The sequence below is a fragment of the Taurulus bubalis genome (assembly GCF_910589615.1).
Source record: "Taurulus bubalis genome assembly, chromosome: 1".
NCBI classification, from domain to species: domain Eukaryota; kingdom Metazoa; phylum Chordata; class Actinopteri; order Perciformes; family Cottidae; genus Taurulus; species Taurulus bubalis.
The window spans coordinates 20093825-20116971 of NC_136589.1; the positions used below are offsets into that span (position 1 = coordinate 20093825).

At 40.9% G+C, this 23147-nt stretch overlaps 1 protein-coding gene across 1 annotated transcript; it reads left to right on the top strand.

The window, feature by feature from the left end:
* Window positions 1-63: 63 nt before the first annotated feature.
* cnpy1 (canopy FGF signaling regulator 1) lies at window positions 64-22786 on the top strand. The gene is made up of 6 exons (XM_079231555.1): window positions 64-179; window positions 2133-2235; window positions 3505-3620; window positions 21495-21707; window positions 22276-22372; window positions 22632-22786. The coding sequence occupies exons 1-6, from the start codon at window positions 105-107 to the stop codon at window positions 22670-22672; spliced, it is 645 nt and encodes a 214-aa protein (XP_079087681.1). The 5' UTR covers window positions 64-104; the 3' UTR covers window positions 22673-22786.
* Window positions 22787-23147: the final 361 nt, after the last annotated feature.

A 23147-nucleotide genomic window follows, 5' to 3' on the forward strand; every position in this document is an offset into this window, starting at 1 on the left:
TTTACTTTGAAAGTCACGACCGGAAGATAAAACACCAGCAGCGTAGCTTGACTGAAGCTGTCAGTAAGTTGTGGTGAGATAAGCATGTCCAGTCCAAGTAGTTGATGACAGCTCCTCGCTGGACCGGGACGACACCGCTGAACCCCGCGACGCTGCCCGGAGCGAGCTCTCCAAGCCCGGTAAGACGGCTACCTGCTAGCCGAGCAGCTATCCCGCTGCCTCGCTATGTACAGGAGGTACGCCACTGCGAAATCTAGCAATTGAATGTGGTCTCGCGTACTGGCCAACATTCGTCGCCGCAAACACGTAATGAAATAGGTTTTCGGTTTTGTCTCGCGTCGGCCCACATTTCGGTGTGCACCCAAAACAGAAAGCACTGCGGGTTCGAATCTCATTCGATCTACGCTACTTCATTTGAGTTCACCTGTTGCTCTCTTTGGACTTCAGCACCCGGGTTCAGGACCCGGGGTCTCCTCACAGGCGAATGAACTAGAGTTGTGTTTGCGGTGGCTAGAGGAACCGAGCCGAACTTGTGCTAACAAGTAAATGAAGAGGCTGCAGATGCGTGACACCGTGTCACCTGTCCGCGTGCATGTGGCAATGCAGGCCACTTTAATTCAATTTAATTCAGTTTATTTTGTATAGCTCAGAATCACAAATTTGAAATTCTCCTCAGAGAGCTTTACAATCTGTATACATACAACATCCCTGTCCCAGGACCTCACATCAGATCAGGAAAAACTCCCCAAAAAACTGAAAAAAACACAGGGAAAAAAGAAAGAACCCTTCAGGAGAGCAACAGAGGATGATCCCTCTCCCTGGATGGACAGAAGCAATCTATGTCATGTGTACAGAATTACAGCACATTACATGAATATGACAGACATTATTCATATAATGAGTAGTAGGCATGGACCACGAACCAGATAACCACGAAGCAGAAGGAGGTAGAGAGGAGGGGCATCAGCAGGGCCGCCATGGCAGGAGGCAGGACCGGCTCCAGACGGCCACAATCCATAGTAACTTGAGGCGAGGAAGCACAAAGACTTAGTAATGTGCATTAAGAGACATTGATTCATCCAGAAGGAAAGAGAGAGAGAGAAGAGGAGAGAGGAGCTCAGTGAATCCTAAGATGTCCCCCAGCAGTCTAGGCCTATAGCAGCATATCTAGGGGTTGGACCAGGGCAAACCTGAGCCAGCCCTAACTATAAACCTGAGCCAGCCCTAACTATAAGCTATCAAAGAGGAACGTCTCAAGTCTACTCTTAAATGAGGTGACTGTGTCTGCCCCCCGGACTGGAAGTGGAAGCTGGTTCCACAGAAGAGGAACTTGATAACTGAAGGCTCTGAATCCCATCTTGCTTTTTAAGACTCTAGGAACCACAAGTAGCCCTGCATTCAGTGAGGGCAGCTCTCTAGTGGGGTAACATGGGACTATAAACTCTCTAGTGGGGTAGTATGGTACTATGAGCTCTCTAGTGGGGTAATATGGTACTATGAGCTCTCTAGTGGAGTAATATGGTACTATGAGCTCTCTAGTGGGGTAATATGTTATATATATATATATATATATATATATATATATATATATATATATATATATATATATGAGTCTCTAGTTTTGTCTTTAAACACAAAGTCAGGACTCTGCGGGATAGTTTCATGTTCATAGCAGTTTGAATTATGTACACTTTGTTTCTAACAAATCAGGTTTGGCCTTGGTCATTTTGGGGAATGGCTCTAAATACTACAATACCCATGAGCCTCTGCCCTTGTTGCTATGGAGAAGAAACCAGTCAGAAGCACAATTTGGAGCAGTAGCAAATTCCAAATGCCTCCTTGATGACAGTGTTATAATTCCTGTGTCCAAAAGTGAAATGATTTCATCTGCGAATTGTAAAATCCAATTTCTCAAAACCGTAAGCATCTGTTTCCAGCTGTTTGTTTGTGAAAAGCACATTGGGAGTTGTAGTTGAGAGATCTGTTCATGGGCTGGCGAAATAATTCAGTTGAATGGGGGGAAAAAAGGTAATTTTGCTCTTTGAATTCCCTTTATTAAAGACATCATAATGGCATGTACTGTGCTACAATCTTATCTCACTGTCAGTATAACTGTCTGCCTGTCCTGTTAGGTTATCAATATGGCCTCATGGATTATTCAGATGGCTGTGATAGTGCTGTCTGTCTTCGCCAGCAGCAGCCAGGGGAAGAGGGACAAGGAGCTCTACTGCTCTGGTAAGTCATCAGTGTTCTAACTGGAAGCAGACATGCAGTGTGTCAGGTGTGTAATGTGCTTTTTTTTTTAACTCATTGCAGCATCCCCTCGTTGATTTGAAACTACTTTGCAATGAAAACAAAACTCCTAGTAATACTGAGGTCCATTCCCTCTCTGGTAACACCCTTGAAGGTGTCGGTTTTCAGTTTGTTGATACATATGAATATTATCCGGGAATTTGGTTGGACTAAAACATATAATATTTCAAGTATCACATTGGAACTCTCAGTAAAACAGTCTAGTTGACACTGCTTCTTCTGAAGATAAAGTCATGTTTCTGTCCATATGGCCTCATGGAGGAATTGTCTGGCATTCAAACTACTTTGGCCTTACTTGACCCCCTTTATCATGCTGCTTTGACATATATTTCCAACTCTGGCTACAGGACTCATCAGTGCACACTGTACAATCTGGTCGGTTGGTCTTTACTTATTATGTGCAGGATGCAGCATTGGTATATTGTAATGTACAGTAAATATCCCCCCTCTTGGGATGCAGTGTGTTGCCTTTTTTATCGTCTATTTGAAGGTCAAGCTGTAAGCAGCTGGACCTAAACGTCTGTAATATGCTCAGTATACACTCTAACACAACGTCAAACTAGGAAGTATCTGTGGAAGGCCTACAGTGTACTGTCTAACATCAGAAAATATTTGCACATCATCGTATTATTGTATCAGTGCATACGTTGGTCAACAGGCAACACTGCCAATGTCGTGGTCACAGTCCTTTTAATAACCATATTTGAGAGATACTTTAAAAAAATACTTACAATATGTGTTTATCTTTCATAAAGACTTTTGGCATATATATATATATATATATATATATATATATATATATATATATATATATATATATATATATATATATATATATATATTTAGTTAGTTAGTTGGGTAATGTTTTTAATTAAAATATTGATTACAAATCCCAAGTCAATTGGGTTCACCAATCATCTTCATCCCAAGTAAACATGATGAAGCTTTAGAGTCGTGAGACTGGCTGAACTTCTGTCATTACTTTCAGCTAGCATTGTGTATATTATATTGTATGAGATAGTCGGAAAGTCAGTGTCATCTGAAGTATGAGTGTATTGGACAGACACCTGCTGCAGTTCATCAGATGAGTCACTTTAGTTTAATAGTGACATGAAGGCCTTTTAAACAACCATGTACCCTATCCACTGATGTTCCATATGAGCTACACTGAGGTTTACCTGTGTTTCCCAGCATGCAAGGCACTTGTGGATGAACTGAACTACTCGATCAGTCAAGTGGACCCAAAGAAAACCATCAACGTCGGCGGCTTTAGACTCAACCCCGATGGAACCATGAAAGACAAAAAGGTACAGTACACTGCCTCCTCCAGCTCTGTTGGAGAACTTGAGGGACTGGAGTATATGCTGGTTCACACTTGACCACAGCAGCTCAGTGGCATGTCAACAGGCGCTAGTACAGGATCCCTAAGGACAAAGCACATCCAGAGTGGAAATACTGACTTAGAGAAAATACACAAGTACAAAAACTTGCAGCAGGAGAAAGCGAGAGTAACATCAGGGGTTACAGATCAGTTGTTTAGTATTTCATCATCTAGTTATTCCTATGTCATTAGTTATTCAATACATGCAATTCTTTCTGTGATTACATGGCTCGTTGGATTATCCATTAGAAAGCCAACTCTAGTTTAAAACATTGTCTAAAGGTGAACTCCACCAGTTTCATGTTACATCACACTATTATAATAGTATGATGTCTTCTGTGGCTCTGGAGGATCTTTGTCTAGTCTGACAAACTATTCTGTTATAGGGATGTGTGGAGTTTAACATGCAGGGTAGATCTAATGAGGGCGACTGTAGCTCAGTGGTGAGCAGGGCCGTCCTTCAATCAGATGGTTCGATCCCCGGCTCCGCTAGCCCATGTCGATGTGTCCTTGAGCAAGACACTTAACCCTACATTTCTCCCGTAGCTATGCCCAGAGGTGTCAAAAGTATTCATTAGAAGTATAGATTCTAGGGTTTAAAAATACTTCTGTAAAAGTTGAAGTATCAACTCAAGCTTTTTACTTAAGTAAAAGTGTAAAAGTACTGGTTTCAAAACTACTTAAAAGTAATGTAAGGGGATTTTTTTTCCATCAAGGACAAACTCTTAAGCCGCGTCACTACCCCACCTCCCCCCAAAACAATAATTTTTCTAAAGGCCATAATGACTATAATGTTTTAAAATGTTATGTTGAAAAATGTGGGATGCACTAGGCTACCCGTTTCAGCTGCATATATACCCATTGAAAATGATCACATTTTATTACAATGCAAATACATTAAGTCTTAGTCTAAGTAAAAAGCAGATAACAATATCACAGAAAATGAATATTTTACACATGCTTTTCTAATGAAATGTCTAGGTGTTTTTTCATTTTGAGACTGAACATATTCTATATATATATATATATATATATATATATATATATATATATATATATATATATATATATATATATATATATATATTAAAAAGGCTTATGGTCTTGCAAACCTATAGAGGTACTATTCATATTTACTACCAGTATTGCTGACACAGAGAAATTAAGTATTAATGCATTTTCATGCTAATTCAAGTCCAAACTGAAGCTCTATCAGCAACTGTCTCTTCTCATCAAATTGAAGGCTGTTGGGATTACCTGCCCCCCCTCTTCCTGCTATTCGTTTTTTAGGCAATTTCATTGGCTGTACGAAACACCTTTCCTCTGAGTCGTAATAGGGGTTGACTCTGTTCTTCAACATAGCTTCTGGTTGGGTAATGTAGCCTGTCAGTCAGGACATGAAGCTCCTTTTGGTTCAAGTGGGGTTTAATTGGAAACGTTAGATTTCGTTTGTAGCTGTGCTCTCATGCAAACTTGCTTTTTCTAAAAACAAAACGTTATTCTTTCATATCTTCCAGCTGATATGAAATGATGCAACACCAGTTGGTGGATATTTATGGATGTAATCATGTGTTTTGGACTAAATATTTTATGGAATTTTGTTTTATTGGACCTTTACGACGTAACAACGCAGGTTTTGTTGGAATGTTATGGATAAATATGAGGCATCATTGGTGAGTTGCCTGGATTTTGCTATCGTTTGTTTGTTTGTTGTTGCCTGACAAAAGTCTTGTTTGTAGATGCTGTGGTGGTCTGATCTTGAAACGGGTTGAACAGCTGGAATCACAAGAATCATAGGTTTCCAGAAACATATGGCACTCGTACCGAACTATAAATAGGGGGTACAGTGTACACTAGAATGTCCAGTAAAGGACGCCCGCGGGACGGCAGAACGTTAAGTATGTGTACTACTGAGCATTAACATGCGTTTCATGGAGCGGAAGACATGATAACTACTTGCCTATAAAACAAACCAAAATGAAATGGTAACGAGGCTATTTTTAAAATGTAGGGAGTAGAAAGTACAGATATTTGCGTGAAAATGTAAGGAGTAGAAGTAAAAAGTCGTCTGAAAAATAAATACTCCAGTAAAGTATAGATACCCAAAATTTCTACTTAAGTAAAGTAACAAAGTATTTGTACTTGACACCTCTGGCTGCGCCTACGGTGTATAAATGTTAGATTGTCCTAATGTGGCACCTTGCATGGTAGCTCCTCTCATCAGTGGGTGAGTGATTCCTATGTAAAGTGTCTTTGAGTATTCGGAAAAGCGCGATATAAAATCTAAGTATTATGATTAAATATGCCATCTAGTTGCATTATGGGAAATGTTGAGCAGTGTTGTTGTAGTTCTGTCTTTTGTGAGTTCCCTGACATTTTGAAAGTGCAGTACCAAATCAGGAACATGAGAATGGGGATACTATGTAAATCCATATTTCTCAACACTAATTTATTTTTAAGCACACTTTCAGTTAAGTCTGCTGGTAATTTGAAAGCTCCCACTTTTTTTATCTTATATGCACAATGAAAATTGAATTGACTTGGCAATTTGGCCTACACTACGGAAGCCCTAAAGGGACATTTTCATTGCCGTTGTCTCGAGGAAACAAAATGTCTCTTCCTCTTATTACTTAAAATATTTGCGTTGAATCAGCCGACAGTAAGAACGCCTGCAGTGATATCTCGGTCTACACATCAATTCTACATACTCAAAAAACTTGTCTGATCCCCACAAAATCACACCATAATAATTGAATAATCTTTTTCAATGAAAAAGAGAGTAATGATGAAAATATATAATTTCTTCTAATATTGCAAAACATATAGCAATTGCAATATCAGTCCAAATAATCATAATTTTGTTCCTAATCTTTCAGCCCTATTATGCACACTGGGCTTAAACCACTGGAACATGGTACTGTATTAGTGATGTGGAGGTATCACTGAAGTCTCCTCTGTGTGTGTGTGTGTGTGTGTGTGTGTGTGTGTGTGTGTGTGTGTGTGTGTGTGTGTGTGTGTGTGTGTGTGTGTGTGTGTGTGTGTGTGTGTGTGTGTGTGTGTGTGAGAGAGAGAGAGAGATGTGCTGTGTGAGCACAGTGAGACTATGGATCCAGGGAATTGTTCCTGGTCTAATGAGGTCACATCCCCTATTGCCCAGGGACCGGGCTATCATGAGGGCCACAGCTCTGCCATTCATCTCCTGGCCTTTAATCACTGATGGCTGCCCTGAATGCTGTGTGCAAGTAATAAACAGGACTGGACCAGGTCCCACTAGCTGACTGGTAGCCACCCTTCTGGTATGAGAACAGTGTTCATAAATGGTGTCCTTAACCTGTCTTACCAAAGAAAAGATCGTAGTATATTGGGCCTGATTCACAAACAGGGCATAAGCAAAAATCTGTTACGAGCACTTTACGCACTAATCCAGGATTCATCAATATTTTAATACAAAGTAATTTAGAACTGCCTCAGACCATGTGTAGCCACACATGATAAAGACCCGGCCGGCTGTCTAAACGTAAACAAACACCTTTTGAACAGAAGCAGCTCGTATTACAACCCATTCATTTAGAAAGCTTTAAGAGACAACAATATTCCAAAAATTAAATTTACTAGTGCGTTGAACAAATGTGATGAATAATAAAGAAATTGACACCCTTTCATCCTCGTTTGGATGTCATCACATTTGTCATCACATTTTCCAATGTCTGTGGTCATTTCTTTTGACGTTTTCACACAAAAAAAGAAAATATGATTTGATGCTATTGTGGTTATGTAAATGTAATGTATGGTGCTGTTAGATTGCTCTGAGGCCACCATGTTAATGCAGCAGTGAAACCAAATATGTATTTATATTTCGAGATAAAAACATGTAAATTTTGGATATGATAACATCGATCTCTTTCACTAAATGTTGACTTTTGCTCTTCACAAGACTTGGGAGTTATTGGAAACGTTTGGATCACATGAATTGGAAACAACGCAGCCACCACTGAAATGTATTTGTAGGAGCTATTTACTAACAATATAAGTTATTTTTGTTCACAAGTGGTATTGTTTATTTATAGTTGTTTACGTAGGTTTTAGTTTGTTAATTGGGTAATGCTGTGGGCACCTGGTGTACTTAAAGGAGTAGGCGGGTCCAGGACCGGGATGCACCTGGGTAGGCCTATGGTTTTTTACCAGCCAGCAGCAGCGACAGCGACAGGTCAGCACGGGAGAGGCAGCATGGGGAGTTTTGTTTGTTTATTTGTTTGTTTGATTATTTTGAGTTGCAATAAAACCGGACTCCCACTTGGACCCTGCGTTATTTTGGCTGCGTCATTTAACCAAACCTACGGTGCATCAGTGGCTTTTGATATTGGCTTATTTTCTTTAATTTATATTTATTTATTTGATTTACGGGACAAATGGCCACTACAGTATTTTTACAAATAGTATATAGTAGTATTAATAGTTCTACTATTATTACTGTAGCCTGATCTTTATCTGGGCAGAAATACAGAATAATTAGATATGCAAAAAAAACTTCAAACTATTCGAGGAAGCCTTTCTACAAGTATGAAATTAGTTACATCTGGGGAAAGTCCTTGCTGGCATATCCACTTATTGATGCTTGTCCAATAATTGTGTTGATCTCTCCTCTTGGGCTGACAGATCAGATGGTCCCTGTCCCCTCCACCTGTTAATTTATTTTCATCTGGTCTGTTATTAATTGTTTTCACATGAATTTATATCAAACTATCTATTTTCTTTAAATCTTAGCCAGCGATGGGTTTGAGACAGCAATGTCCTGCTTGTAATGTGTGGCTCCAGCCAGCGATGGCTATGGGTCAGTGGTGGCCTGAATAGCAACAATTTGAGCTGAGACTACGTGGTACTGGAATGACATTTTATAGATTTTACCAAGCAGTAAGTCTCCATAACCTGCTTTTATAATGAATCGTACACTCATAAGACCTTGAACGGATTTAACCAAAAGAGGTCAGCAGTGACCTGAAAATTTGTAATATGATGGATCTGACACATCCTTCCAATAATATATAATGTTTATAAGAAGATACAGAAAAGTACAGTTTGGATACTAATCCCTTGGTTTGGCCTTGTGTATTCAAAATAGAATGCAGGTGATGTGATCCCAGAGGATCATTCCATGGTAACCCATATGCTTTAAGTGATGATCTTCGTTGTAGATAAAGAAAGAAAGAATGATGTATGTCATAGGCACATCTATCATTAAATGACCTCAAACTATTCTCATAAAGATATCTGCTAGTTTGTGTATCTTTTTGCTTGACCATGTTGATGATGCAAATGGGGCCCCACCGGTAAGAAATAGAGTTATTAAAAATTGTGGTGTCGAAATGCCATTTGAGATTTGTTTTGGTCTCTTTTTCAGCCATACGCCATGTTGATAGTACTATAATTGGGCCAAGGGAGAGTACTTAGTTAGTAGTTAAACTATCCTCTAACCTGTGTGGTGAGGCAAGATTTTCTTCAATTGGTTTTCCAAGATAACGATGCCTCTGGATTCAACCACATTGAGAGTGGTCTAAAAATAAAAGACCAAAAATAATATTACAATTTTGGCCCTGAAAGACCACTTTTTAGTTTTATGCCTTTGTAGTGTGGACATCTTAACAAATGGTTGCTTCCCGCCCCATATGAACTTGGAAATTAAGGAGTGAAGTTTATTCCAATAATGAGGTGGTAACAAAGATGCAAATAAATGAACTCTTGGTAGAACATCCATCTTCACAATTGAGACCTGAGCCTGTAGTGATTTTGAACTCCGACTCCATCTGTGAAGATCAGATTCAATCGATTTATTAATGCCCATATCGTTTTTTTAGATGATTGTATAAAGGGAATTGAAGATTTAAATTCCAAGGTATTTAAAATGTTTAACAATAAGAATGTCAGAAGGTAGGGAACTATTCAATGTTCATTTAATGGTAAAAGAGCTGATTTGGTCCAATTACTTGTATAACCTGACAAGGACCCAACATCTCAACATATAATAAAATGTCGTCATAAGGAAATGATATGACTATGTGTCATTGAAAGTTATTGGAAAGATAGATAGATGTTCTCTTAGAATTTGAACAAGTGGTTCAAGTGACAGCAAATAAAAAGGGGCTAAAGGGGCAGCCTTGATGAAGAACGTGTGATGTGACAGCTGTTGTATAGCCATTGGATTTTTATAAAGTAGTTGGATCAATTTTAGAAAGTTTGTCCAAATCCTAATCTTTCCAATAGTCCCCATAGATCAGTGGTTGTCAAACTGTTTCTGTCAAACCCCACTTTGGAAGAAGAAAAATGTGCGGGGCCCACTGCCCCAACAAAATTGTAACAAAATGGTCCAACTTTTTGTGACTCCTCCATCTGTGCTTTTTCAAATAATAGAATGAAGAAAATTGAAATCCCTTTCAAGTAAGCTAAATTGCTCCATCAGACAAACTAATAACATGTGCAATCACTTTGTCAGAACAATGCAAATAAAGTTCTATCTGTGAAAAAAAAATAACAAATATTTGGCAAAATAATTACATATTGTGGCTGGCCGCTCTCAATTCATGCTCAATGTTGATCTTAGATCTGTTTTCTGTTTTGAGAGACGCAACATCAGAAATGCCGACCTCACAGAGATCTCATGGAGGCTTTTAGCAAAATGGCAAGAATCGGCGAGTCGGGCAAGCGTAACCTGTTAACGGCGTAATGTAAACATTTCCATGAAAGAACAGATATTTCGCCATGCATTTACTTATGACGTTTTATGTCCGTGTACTTTGTACTTTTGTACTATGTAAAGTTATCATGTTCATGGGGAGAGTGTTCATCCTGAAACCACAAGGTAGCCGGTTCGATCCCTGGTCTCCCCATAGTTTGCATGTTGAAGTGTCCTTGAGCAAGACACTCAAGCCCCACTGCTTCACAGCAGCACACTGCCCCTTTATCGCTAAGGATGGTTAAATGCAGAAAATAATTTCCCCACTGTGGGATTAATAAAGGATTTTTTTTAAATCTAAGAATCTGCATCTCTCCCCCGTGCCCCACCTGCAATACCTCCGCACCCCACTAGAGGGTCACGCCCCACAGTTTGAGAACCACTGCCATAGAAAATCCCATTCAACCAGTGGTGGGCTGTCAGGTCCTGCTAAGCCTTCACTGCTGGCCTAAACAGAATCACAAAGTTATAGCTATTTTATAATTTAATTGTTTTTCACAAATACCCTACATGTATTATAATTATTATTTATTTTCTCATTGCATATCTCCTTGTCTTCCTCTGTTGCACTGCCTGCAGTCTTTCATTAAATCACATTTTTTCTCTGTCAGCAAAGCAGTTCAAGCAGGCCTTTAAAGATTAAAGTACACGGGGAGTGGACGTTGTGGTTGATTGTCATGGTCGTCAACATATCAGATCTTTAGTTTGACAAGATGGGCAGATTCTTTGACGTGCAGGGCCTGCGAAATGGCGTGGATGTATATGATTGGTCAGTGGCCCAGCGTGACCATTAACATGCGCTGTGATTCGTCAGTGGGGCACAAAGCTTCTACAAACATCTAGCTGCTACCTAGAACCAAAAAAGTTACCTTGCTGGTGGATTTACTGATGACTTGCTGGTGGATTTTACTGATGACGCCTTTCGCACAGAGGATTACGGGCATGTGGTAAGTGAAATGCTGGCTGTTTTACTTTGATAGAGTGATTTGAATGCGCAGGTAGGCCCGCCACGGCGTTCAACCCTATCAAAGGCTTTTTCTGCATCTAAGCTAAGGACAGCACTAGGGGACGCGCTATCTTTCACCACATGCAAAAGGCGACGCATGTTATCAGAAGCCAGTCATGTCTTAATGAAGCCCGCCTGGTCACAGTGAACTAATTTAGTCATATGTGGTTCAAGGCGGGATGCCAAAATGCGTGCAAACATTTTTAACTCGGTAGGAAGGGTAGACAGGGGTCTGTAGTTGCTGCATATAATCAGATCTTTACCGGGTTTAGGTAATACGGATATTAAGGGTAAGTTAATGTCTTCGAAAAAACAACCCATTTCAATAGAACAGTTAAAAAATCTCTTGCTCCTTTTAATAAAAGTAAGTTGTTGTCGTAGTGGCGAGTCAATCATTGCGGCTAACTCGTTGTCATTGGTATCGTCCTTAGATAGTTCTTAGGACGTCTTACTCATCAGATCATCAGCCATTCGAGCCCAAATCCCATACTTTTCTATTTAAGGCAAAGTTCATGCAGACAAAGTGTGAGTTGATTGTTACGTGAAGAGATCGTAGAAGCGAGTGAGAGCAAAAGTCTTAAGCAGTCACCTGACTGTCACCAGTTCAGTAGTTATTTGCAAAATGGTTATAAATAAATGAGGACTAACAACATTCACACCCATTCATGCACTGATGGAAGGGGCTACGATTCCACCTGCCCATCATGACTATCTAACATCCATACACACATTCATACACTGAAGGCACAGCTACAATTTACAAGTTATTTGGGGTTAAATGTCTTGCCCAAGGACACATCGACTAGCGGAGCCGAGGAACGAACCAATGATCATATTTCCTTTGACATCATACACGATGTTCTTAAAGGGGCTGCTCAGTATGAGATGGAATTACTTTTTGAACGTATCTCAGAAAACACTAATTACTCTCCAGGATGTATGCTTTTTGTTATGGCAATTAATCTTTGAATCTCCTTTTTAGAGAAAAAAAATGAAATGTGAAACTTAAATGTCTTTAAGCATTTATTAAACAAACACTTGAGGTCTGACCCATGTGCACATACTAATACTACTAATTACTAATATTAGGCATGTAGTAATGGCCTGATCTCTGCAGATGTATGCATTGCATTTTTGGCACATTTTCCATGTTTTGAGATCAATCTGGCGAGGGCAGAATTTTCACCTCCTCCTTTTGGGTGATGGGCAGCTGCTGCAGAGGTCGAGCTGGAGCAGAACTGCTGGATCTCCATAACCAATCTGGCAATCATCAGAAGAACACTTCTGTTTTTTGGGCTTATAGGGCACCAGAGCATGGGTCTTGGTGAAGAAACTTACACTGTATGAGAACCGAGCCCTGTCTGGTTTTGACACCAGTGCAGGGGGAAGCTCAGGCTCACTCCTCTGTACTGTCCCCACCATGTACAGCTGTCTTTTCAGCAGCTGCAGGCCGAGAGTATGTGAAATAAAGAAGTTGTTACAGGTGATTGTTTTCCCCTGGAGACCTTCTGTCAAAGACAACTTGCATGCCCTGATTGTTTTCTGACTGCGTACCAGCAGGTTTGCCAGTGTATACTTGCATGTTCCATGCATAGCTGGACCTGGCATCGCATGCTGCCCATATTTTATATCCCATATTATTCTCTGGTTTACTCGGGATGAACTGTTTGAACAGACGCCGACCTCTGAAGGGGACCAGCTGCTCATCCACAGTCACATCAGTGCCTGGATCGTCCATCCACGGCAGGAGAGACACCCACTTGTCAAACGTCTCCAGTGGGATCAAGTTTGTCTCGTGTACGCCGAATTTCTCTTGTGTCTTTATCATTAAATCACTCTTGAGATTTTATGAAACATCTTGAGTGTCATGGTATCACTCGGCATGCCATAAACTAGTTATAGCTTCTTTAGTGGATCGGTACACACCAGCGAGAAACAATACACCCACATATGCCTGCAGGTCCACTCGATCCATCTTGCTCCACTTATTGCCCCTCCTTGTTTGTCATGTTCAGCACCACGTCTTCAATAGGCGTGGGCAGAAACAAGTCAAGAGTGGACTTCATGTCAATATGAGACCTTGAATATGCGGTTGGTCCATGGTGGCTTGTCTCTATCGCTGCTCTCTCTGTCACTTGGAGGGATGGAAGACCAGATCAATGTTTCATCCTTTGACTGTAAATATTCTTCTATTGCAGCAGGGTCCTCTTCCTCCACTTCTTCCATTTCAGCTTCTGACCCTGAATCTTCCTCATCAGTTGATTCTTCCTCCTCATGATGTTCAGCATTGTCCTCCTGGTCATACTTTTCCACAACAGAGTTCAAAGCTAGCTCCCAAGCCTCCTGTGCAGTGAAGCACTTCTGCTGCCTGTCTTCTGCCTCCTCGTGGTGCTTCCCGTCTTCTGCCTCCTCGTGGTGCTGCCTGTCTCTCTAAATTATTAAAGGCCGAACACCTGTGAGACCTGTTTGTTGTTGTTGTTGTTGTTGTCGTCATAACCATTCCGTGACCCCACACATCAATCATCCAAAATCCAAGATGTTTTGGAAAGCATATGATGTGACAAGTTGCCCCATTGCACCACTTTGTGCTGTGGGGTCTTTTTGATAACAGATGTTATTACATTGAATAATCACCCATAGTTCAATCAAATTACTTCAAATGTATTATAATATCATGAAGAGCATAGTGTTGAACAACCCCATTATTTCCCGACCATTTGATGAATAAAAAACATATTTTGATGGCAAAAGATTTCATCTGGAGTCAGACGGAAATCAGAAATGTCCTTTTTAGATTACACTGTAACAAGATTACTGTAGAATTTACAGTAAGTAGCTGGCAGCAATTAGCAATTAAGTAGCTGCAGTATATTCTACAGTATGCTTACTGTAAAATTAATCACAGTACACATGGAATACTGTAGTAATTTTTACAGTAATAATCCCAGTACCGTCATTGTTATTACAGTACAGTAGTTATGAAAATGCTGTAACCGTGTACAGTTTACAGCAAATCCTAGACTGTAACATGCATCACTGTATTCATTTTAATACTGTAAATAAATACTGTAAAATACTTACATACTGTAAAATGAAGACACAGCTTTTTTCAAAAGTCATTTATTTTAATATTTGAACATTTTAAATAAAACATTTACATTTTGTTTTTAATTGTAAACAACAACATGTTTTATGGTATTCTTGAACATACAACATGTTAAATGTTCCTCTTTCTTCAAGTTATAACAATTTAAACATGTTTTAAATTAATTTGACAGTAAACAGTCAAATTCAAGGACTGGAAGCAATAAAACATTCAGGTCAAGGGGAAAAGTATAAAAACAATTTGAACGGAAAAAAGTAATAGTACAATAAAAAGTCCATGACTGACTTTATTGTATTGAACTGAATTGAACTTAATGCTGTAATTAATGTACAGTTGCAAATTGCTGGCAAAAAGGAAATATGAAGGAATAATAATGAGCTTCGTTACCTTGCTGTTGCTGAAGTTGAAGTGAGGACTATGGTCAGAAATGTTGTAGCTCTTGCTCCAAAATGTTGAGAGAAGCCTCTCCTTCCTCTCCTCGTCGAGAGAAGCAAGTGTCCATCGGCACACAACGTTATAGTCTACTGCAGGGATTCCCAAAGTGTGGTGCCTCTAGGGGGTGCGCAAGAGGAAAAATGTAATGGTGGTCTAATGGTGTAATAATTAATATTAAACATAATTTTAAAAAAATAAGTAGGATTTTTTTAATCATAAAAATTCCCTTTTTAATATTTACATTTAATTACAATTTAAAAACGTACAATTTAATAAATAGATGCACTTCCGGTCCGGCCGCCAGACTGTCTTTTACGTACACACTAGCTAGCCTAGCTTGTGCACCTAACGTCATTTCATTCATTCAGCAACATCCATGAAAATATGTTCGGGCAATGCAGATTGCCCGAAGCCACAGTGCGTGTTGTGCAGTGAGGTTCTGGCTAACAGCTGTCTGAAGCCTCTTATTTGCGCCGCCACCTGAACACCAAGCATGCCAGTGCAAGTCAGAAGCCCCTTACATTTTTTAGATCAAAATTGGAAGAGTTACAAAACAGCCAAAAACAATTGCAGTCTCATTCATGTGTTGGGTCTACACCAGGGATTCCCAAAGTGTGGTGCGCGCACCCCTGGAGCCTCCTTTTTTTATTTATATCTGTTTCTGAGCCTATCATGTGCCACTCTTTGTTCTTTACGTGGCTTACTGTGTTTAAGTAAATAAATGTGAAATGCAATCTGCCTCTGAACCTGTGCGTGTGTCCTCGCCATCCTTATTGCTCTTTAAAAGTGACGCCTTGTGTAAGTGAAATTTATACAGCGGACTAAATCTTGTAACAAATGCCACGCGCGAGCAAACAGTTCTCGCATTGGTCCGATTTTATGCGGCTATAAATAGGCTCTGTTGCGGTTTTTTTTAAAGGTGTGGGGGATTGGGGGATTGGGGATGCGTGAACCCGGTCGGGATGTAGAAGGGGGAACTGCTGGTCTACTGTCATCTTTTGTGTAACACAACGGAGGAAATACAATGTTGCTTTCCCCCTCTGTCTGTTGAAAATAATGTTAAAACGGATTATGGTGTATTCCCGTTCAAAATGACTGTATTGTGATTCACAGCAACAGTTATTTATATTAAGATTCACCCGGGAATTATTTTTGACCATGATGCATTGCAGATCTACAGCAACATGCTGTATAGGAGATCGACAGTAAGAATATGGCCAGTATACAGTAATATTACTGTGAAAACTACAGAAACTTGTTACAGTGTAGTTAAGCTCTGTAATGGAGCACAGCGGGAACATACTCATACATGTTTACTTAAAGGGGAAACTCGGAGTGCTACACACTGTAGATCGTAAACAGTTTTAAAACACACCTGCCCATGTCGTGTAAAGTCAGTTTTATTTATACTTGTATCTGTCTCAAGGGATTTAACAATCTGTAGAGAATAGTCTGTGCTGTAAAATGTCATTATTAGTGTGGAATATGTAATGAGTCAATGTGTCAAAATCCCACTGCACTCCCACAGTGTGTGTGTGTGTGTGTGTGTGTGTGTGTGTGTGTGTGTGTGTGTGTGTGTGTGTGTGTGTGTGTGTGTGTGTGTGTGTGTGTGTGTGTGTGTGTGTGGAGCTCACTGTAGCTCAGCCTTGCTGGTGAAACCCGTTTGGCTTGTTGTCCTGCTGGAGTCACCCGGCCAGGATAGTGGGGTTCCTCCAGGGAGGAGCTCCTCCTTTGCCCTTAGCTGACACGAACGTCCACCTGTTGCATTGTTTGGTCAATCAAATGTTACTGAGCCACCAGAAGAAGCCAAACCTTGATCCCATGCCCTCCCGACTCCCTCCTTTTCAGAAGCTTTTGACCTAGTGTGAATCGGAGAGGGAGGGATGTCACAGCTTAGATGCCATCAGTGAGGAGGATTTGTAGGTTTTAAGTCTCTGCTCTTTGGCCTCCTCACAGTAGGACTTCCTGGGGGCATGGGGCTGCTCCGCGGCACAAAAGTGAAACCTGCCTGCTGCAACAATGACACATTTAAGGCCTCCAAAGACATTGAACTTAGTTGGAGCGGTGAGCTGATCTCATGGTGTTCGGTGTGAAGTCATGCATTGAGAATGAGAGGATGCACAATGACCTGCTGACATAGTGACACATAACATAACGGTGACTTCAACATTATGTGACTGAGGGAAGTGACATGCAGTTTACTGATTCTGGTTTTTAATCCACAAAGTGTTGGCTCTCTGCTGATTCTTAAAGAAATAGTTCAACAGAATAACAGAGAGCAAGAAACATCGTCACTGTTCAGCTACCAACATGCTCCATTTCTTGTTTGTTAAATCCTTAAACAGGAATGTACAAAAGACAGAAAGGGTCATGTCACTGACAACAATGACATGCACCAAATATTCTTGCTGAATGAATATCCCTCTAATATTACATTCATATCCATGCACACTGTAATTTAAGTCAAACGCCACCATGTGTACGTCCTACAGCGACACTATGTAACTTTACATTTCCCTCATTTTCCATGTTGCTCCTGTGCTGTTCCCTTGACACTATTCTTCAGTAAAAAAAAAAAAAAAGACCAGGCAAACTGTTGGCTAGTTGGTTTGTGTACAACACAGTGCTGACCATGAACAGGCAAGAGGTTGCAGTAAAAAAAAACAATTGATATGCATATTCACAATATTCTGGAGACATGACCAAAGTAGGCTCCTGGATATTATCAACATACCCACAGAAAATAATACATTCAAATTGAGTCCTAATTCGGAATATGTTGATTACATGACCTCAGAAGAATATTGTGATATTAGTGTGCATGCACGGTGTGGTCCTCCTCCTACAACACTGAAGCTCAGCATTGTTTGATGTGTACACAACCAGAAATGTATGTTGCTCATACAGAAGTAGTTCCTCCTCCTTAAACCAGTGTATCCATCCACTCAGTGGGGTGTGGGTAACCCAAATACAGGTACATGGTTGCACACAGTCATTGTTAGGTCCAGAAACGGTTAACTATTGTCTTTTTTTTTTTATTTTTCTGATTGTGAACAGATTAAACAGGTGGGCTTTCAAGGAGGGGGTGTGCAGAGGATCACACTCTTCCTCAAGGACCGGATCCATCACTGAACTCCCTCTGAGAAATAGTTACTGCACTTATCTTCTCTAGCAGTTTCCCCCTGCTTTAGGTCCTCATGCTAAACTAAGCTAACCACGTTCTGACTCTGGATGGATGTTAATCTCGTCATTGGACTCATGGGGAATACAGCAGCGTTTTTTTCAAAAAGATGTCCTATCACTTCTCAGCACTGTGCCTGGCATCGCCTGCTCTCCACAGTGAGCTGCTCTCCATCCTTGAGCAGCTATATGCTATGGCTTAATGCTAAGCTACGGATGTCATTTACAGTCAAAATTGCCAGCTACTTACAAATGGCTTCACTATTTCTCTCTTGCCATAATGAAGTGATATTACTATCATCAAACCATTATTGGGAACTTTCTTATTCACTAATATATTTAAATGGCATAATGGTCAAAATGACATTTCAGCTTCTCCTTCCACTCGCTGCTTTGATGACAATATCATTATTATTATTAATTTATGGGTCTTCATTGGTCCATAACACCAGGACAATGAAATTGAAAGGCCCCTGTCCACAGCGGTGCAATAATGGCTCCCTATCCAATGGGAATTGAATGGAGGATAGCATCCCTGAGAAGCCTATTCTCTGGCCCAACCGGTCTCGCCCCCCTTCCCCGCCCTCCACACTCCACCACCGCCCCCCAGCCCCATTCTTCAAACAACACTGTGACTGACAGCTCCTTTTCACAGGACTCCGACTGGCAAGGAAAGGGTTTAATTCCAAACCATTTTGTAGCATGGCATGATAAAGACTCCGATCCGAGCACGGCTGAGATGGACCGACGTGGTTTTATTGTCGGCCAGGGGAGTTGTCTGTTTGGATGAGATTGAGGATTTAGTTTGAGTTTAAATTTCAAACTCCGTCTTATATATTTGATGAGAAAAGGCACCTTTGAGCCGTAGTGATGTCCTGTAACAGTTCTGATGTAGTTTGATGACAAGAATATCTGCTTATTAAACAAAAGGACACTTTCTACCTCACTACATTTACCTGACAGCCATAGAAGCAGCTGTCCTATCGGGAAATAAATGCAGTAGTTCAGATTAGCTTCACTTTGGCCAACTGCAACATGTAAATGATACTCACCTAATAATGCATCAATAATAATGTATCATCACATATCATCATATAAATCTCTGGAAAAGAAAAACGTTTCCCATTTGATTACTTTACACTTTTCATACTTAATATATCCATTTTACTGATTGACACTAGTGTATTTTTATTTTTGAAAGTTTTTACTTTTTAGAATGCTGATCCTTTACATGTGTACTTCAACAGGAGGAGCCAGGCAACTATGACATTAAATTACATTAACAAAAGGTACTTGGCTGTACTTTATATATATTTATATATAGTGTGTGTGTGTGTATATGTATATGTGTATTTATATTTTGTATATATATATATTTATTCCAATTTGAAAACTACCAAATTAAACTAGGTTAACCATGTTATCTCTTTCATTTGATCTGCCTCATCGTTCCAATCTTACTTAAGCAAATTTCTAAAACCTTAAAAAATAATTAATAGAAACCAGAATATAAAGACAAAAGTTAGAATTGAATAATGGCCGTCTCTGTGACAAATAAGCAAACCAAAATTTTGGTTTATTGTATTTTGGTTGAAAGCCTCAATGAGAGTCATAAGCAGACCTTATGGTGTCCGTTCTCATTTGGGCTTAGTTGCATGAGTAACTTTGTGTTGTGCGGGTTCCAGCCTCTCACGAGCAGCGACTCGCTGCTTCTCCTACTTTAACAATAGGAAAGAAGAAACAAAACATGTTATCCATCTTTTTTTAGACCAAAAGATTGGTTTATTGATCGAGAAAGTAGATAATGAAAACAATCAGCCCCGCAAATATGCTAGAAGAGACCAAATCACTAATGTCCCCACTCAGTGGATGACATGTCACCACTGTGTCAAAGTCATCACAAGCAGATTGTGATTGATGGGTGAACCTCATCGTCATCGGCCTGCGTGACCTACATCTCTCGGTGCCGCCTCCGACCTTTGGCCCTGTGCTGTAACCCATTCTGTTCATCGGCCACTTCCTTCCTCCTCAGCACAACGCTGTTGTCAAGCTCAAGGGATCTCCGTGCTGAATGAATCCAAGTTAAGAGGTGGGCCGGATCTTCAACACGGGCGGATTAGACCCAATTTGACTATTTGTTGAGCGGAGGAAGAGGCTGAAGGATGGAGAACGCAAAGGAGGGAAAACAGATGGCGGCTGTGTGTGTGTGTGTGTGTGTGTGTGTGTGTGTGTGTGTGTGTGTGTGTGTGTGTGTGTGTGTGTGTGTGTGTGTGTGTGTGTGTGTGTGTGTGTGTGTGTGTGTGTGTGTGTGTGTGTGTGTGTGTGTGTGTGTGTGTGCGCGCGCGTGGTAGGCTTGGCCCGGAAGGGAACACAGTCAATTCTGAAAAGAGGAATAATAAATCTGCACTTTTACAAAATCCAGTTCACGACAAGATGAACAACCCTCCTCTCTTCCTCTCTGGTCTTACCCCACAACCCTCCCCCACACCCACCCGGCCACCTTTTGACCAAAGAGACAAGGAAGATTTCCTCCTTTGATCATTGGAGGATGGAGCGGGATGAAAGGGCCAAGCAGAGCAGCAGAGGCAGTGCAGGCTGAGAAAAGGAGCTGTTTACCCTGCACTTGGCTTCTGTGGAGGCCTCCTGATCTCCTCCACTGACCCCACCTCTCTCAGGGAACTACCCCCATCCTTTGGCCTTTCTCAGCCTGCTTGGAGGTGTAAAGATCCACCCCCCCTCCCCCCACACCCTTCCCCTGTCCTGGTCCCCTCATCCCCGGGGGTGTCACCCCTGTCACCCAATCTCCTTCCGGTGATGGTGGGAGCAGGGCTGCACCTGTCTTGACCCGTCTAGACAACACCGCCTCGCTGTTTTGTCCTCAAAGGGGGAGTAGAGGCGGGTGGTTTGGGCGGAGAGGTGGGGCGGGTGTGCGCTCAGGTTAAAAGTCAGAGTTGGAGGGCGAGGTTTGTTAGTGAGGACGGAGAAAATTTAGCGGTAATGAGGGCTCGCCCTGCTGACCCACTCAGAGCCCTGTGGTGTACAGGGCTGACCTCTCATCACAGGCTCCTTTTCTCACCATCAGATAACTCTTTCTGTTATGTGATTGCCATGGCAGTGTCAGATGTGCCATCTTATATTTGGAAGTGTATTTTTAATATTATAGGTTAGTTATAAAAATAAAAAAAAATCCATATCTCAGCATGGTCTATGTGGGTTTACCCAACATTCAGAGGCATTTGAGTTGGTATAGGAGCATTGTGGAGATGAGAGGAATGTCATAGGACTAAAGACCCAGACTGGACCCCTCAGACCACCAACAGATCAGTCTGGTCTCCATGTTTTCCAGGTCCTTCTGGCTCGCTCAGAGTCTCACCTCAGCGAGCTCCTTGATGGGGTGTGCAACAGCATGAGCGACTACGCCCTCCATGTGGACCCCGACACCCAGCACAAACAGTACAGGAGATTTGCTCCCAGGAGCAGCGGGGCCACCGGGGACTTCCCCGACTTCAAAAACTTCCAGTTTGACGGGCCCGAGGCCTCCAACGCCCTGAAATTCGCAGTGAGTGCAAATGTGCAGAATTCAAGTTTATTTGTGAGAGAACTGTGATGTGGACTAGAGTAGGACATGTAGGTCTTCTGCAGAGCAGGACTGCTGTCTCTATCTTAAATCTTCCTAAATTCTTTAAAATGTTGCTACTTGCTACTTTCAACTAGTCGTTAACTGAAAGACCCTGTGTGACTGTCGATTCAACAGCAATCAATTATGTAAACAGGAATTATTATTTTTACTAGTATTAATTTGTGTTCTACTCTATTTCCTCTTTTTATATATGTATATATACATATATATATATATATATATATATATATATATATATATATATATATATATATATATATATGTATATATATATATATAATAAGAGGAAAATAGAGTACATACAAATACAGTTAATGATTTAGACTGAAAATGTAAAAGAGAAAATTATATTCACAGAAATATTGGAACAACACATATGAAACAAATGAGTGCGTGCGTGCGTGCGTGCGTGCGTGTGTGTGTGTGTGTGTGTGTGTGTGTGGTTTCCCCAGGCCAAGTCTCTGTTCTGCTTGTGTTTTCCTCTCAGTGTGAGTCGGTCGTGGAGGAGCTGGAGGATGACATCATCTCCGTGTTCAGCCAGGACGTGGAGCATGTGCAGCGGGAGTTATGCAGTAGAGTCTCAGGTACACGCTGCTCTATGAACACATTCAGCTAGGACACCACACAGGACCTCTAAATCACTCCTCACATCAAGAGTAATCTGTTTTATTCAAATAAAGCTGTAGAAATTCATCGAGAATTGATCTCAATACACAAATCTGGTAATATTCATAACATTGATAGATGAGCTCTCATGTTTTGTTCCGTGTGTTTGTAATGAATCCTGTATCTAGTTATTAATGTCTTTAACCTCATATTTGTGTCTCTTGTCTTTGATTCCAGACTACTGTAAAGGCAGCCGACACACAAATGATGAGTTATAGTGTTCTAGGTTTGCAGTGAAGGAAGGTGGGACCAGTTTTGTAACAGAGATCATCCAAAAATCTGTTTTTTACCAACAATTGTCAATCTTTTTAAATAAATAAATGAAGAAATGTTTAAAAAAACGATTTAGTTGAAGTTGTTTTTTGTGTGCGTCTGGAGGTCGCTACTCGCTGGAGGAGAGCAGCAGGTTGTGATGTCAGCTGCTGCTTCCTATCGGCTCATGAGTCTGCTCACTGCTTCTGCTGTGTGTGCATGCTCTCTAGGTCAAGGGGATACATGACACAAGAAGGCTGCAGGAAACATGACACTAGAAGGCTGCAGGACACATAGACACTAGAAGGCTGCAGGACACATGACACTAGAAGGCTGCAGGACACATAGACACTAGGCTGCAGGACACATAGACACTAGAAGGCTGCAGGACACATGACACTAGAAGGCTGCAGGACACATAGACACTAGAAGGCTGCAGGA

Bases quoted from the DNA above. Each gene is read 5' to 3' on its own strand.
- cnpy1 (XM_079231555.1), top strand. From the start codon at position 105: ATGACAGCTCCTCGCTGGACCGGGACGACACCGCTGAACCCCGCGACG. The intron at 180-2,132 runs GTAAGACGGCTA...CTGTCCTGTTAG, and splicing joins GAGCGAGCTCTCCAAGCCCG to GTTATCAATATGGCCTCATG. The intron at 21,708-22,275 runs GTGAGTGCAAAT...TTTTCCTCTCAG, and splicing joins CCAACGCCCTGAAATTCGCA to TGTGAGTCGGTCGTGGAGGA.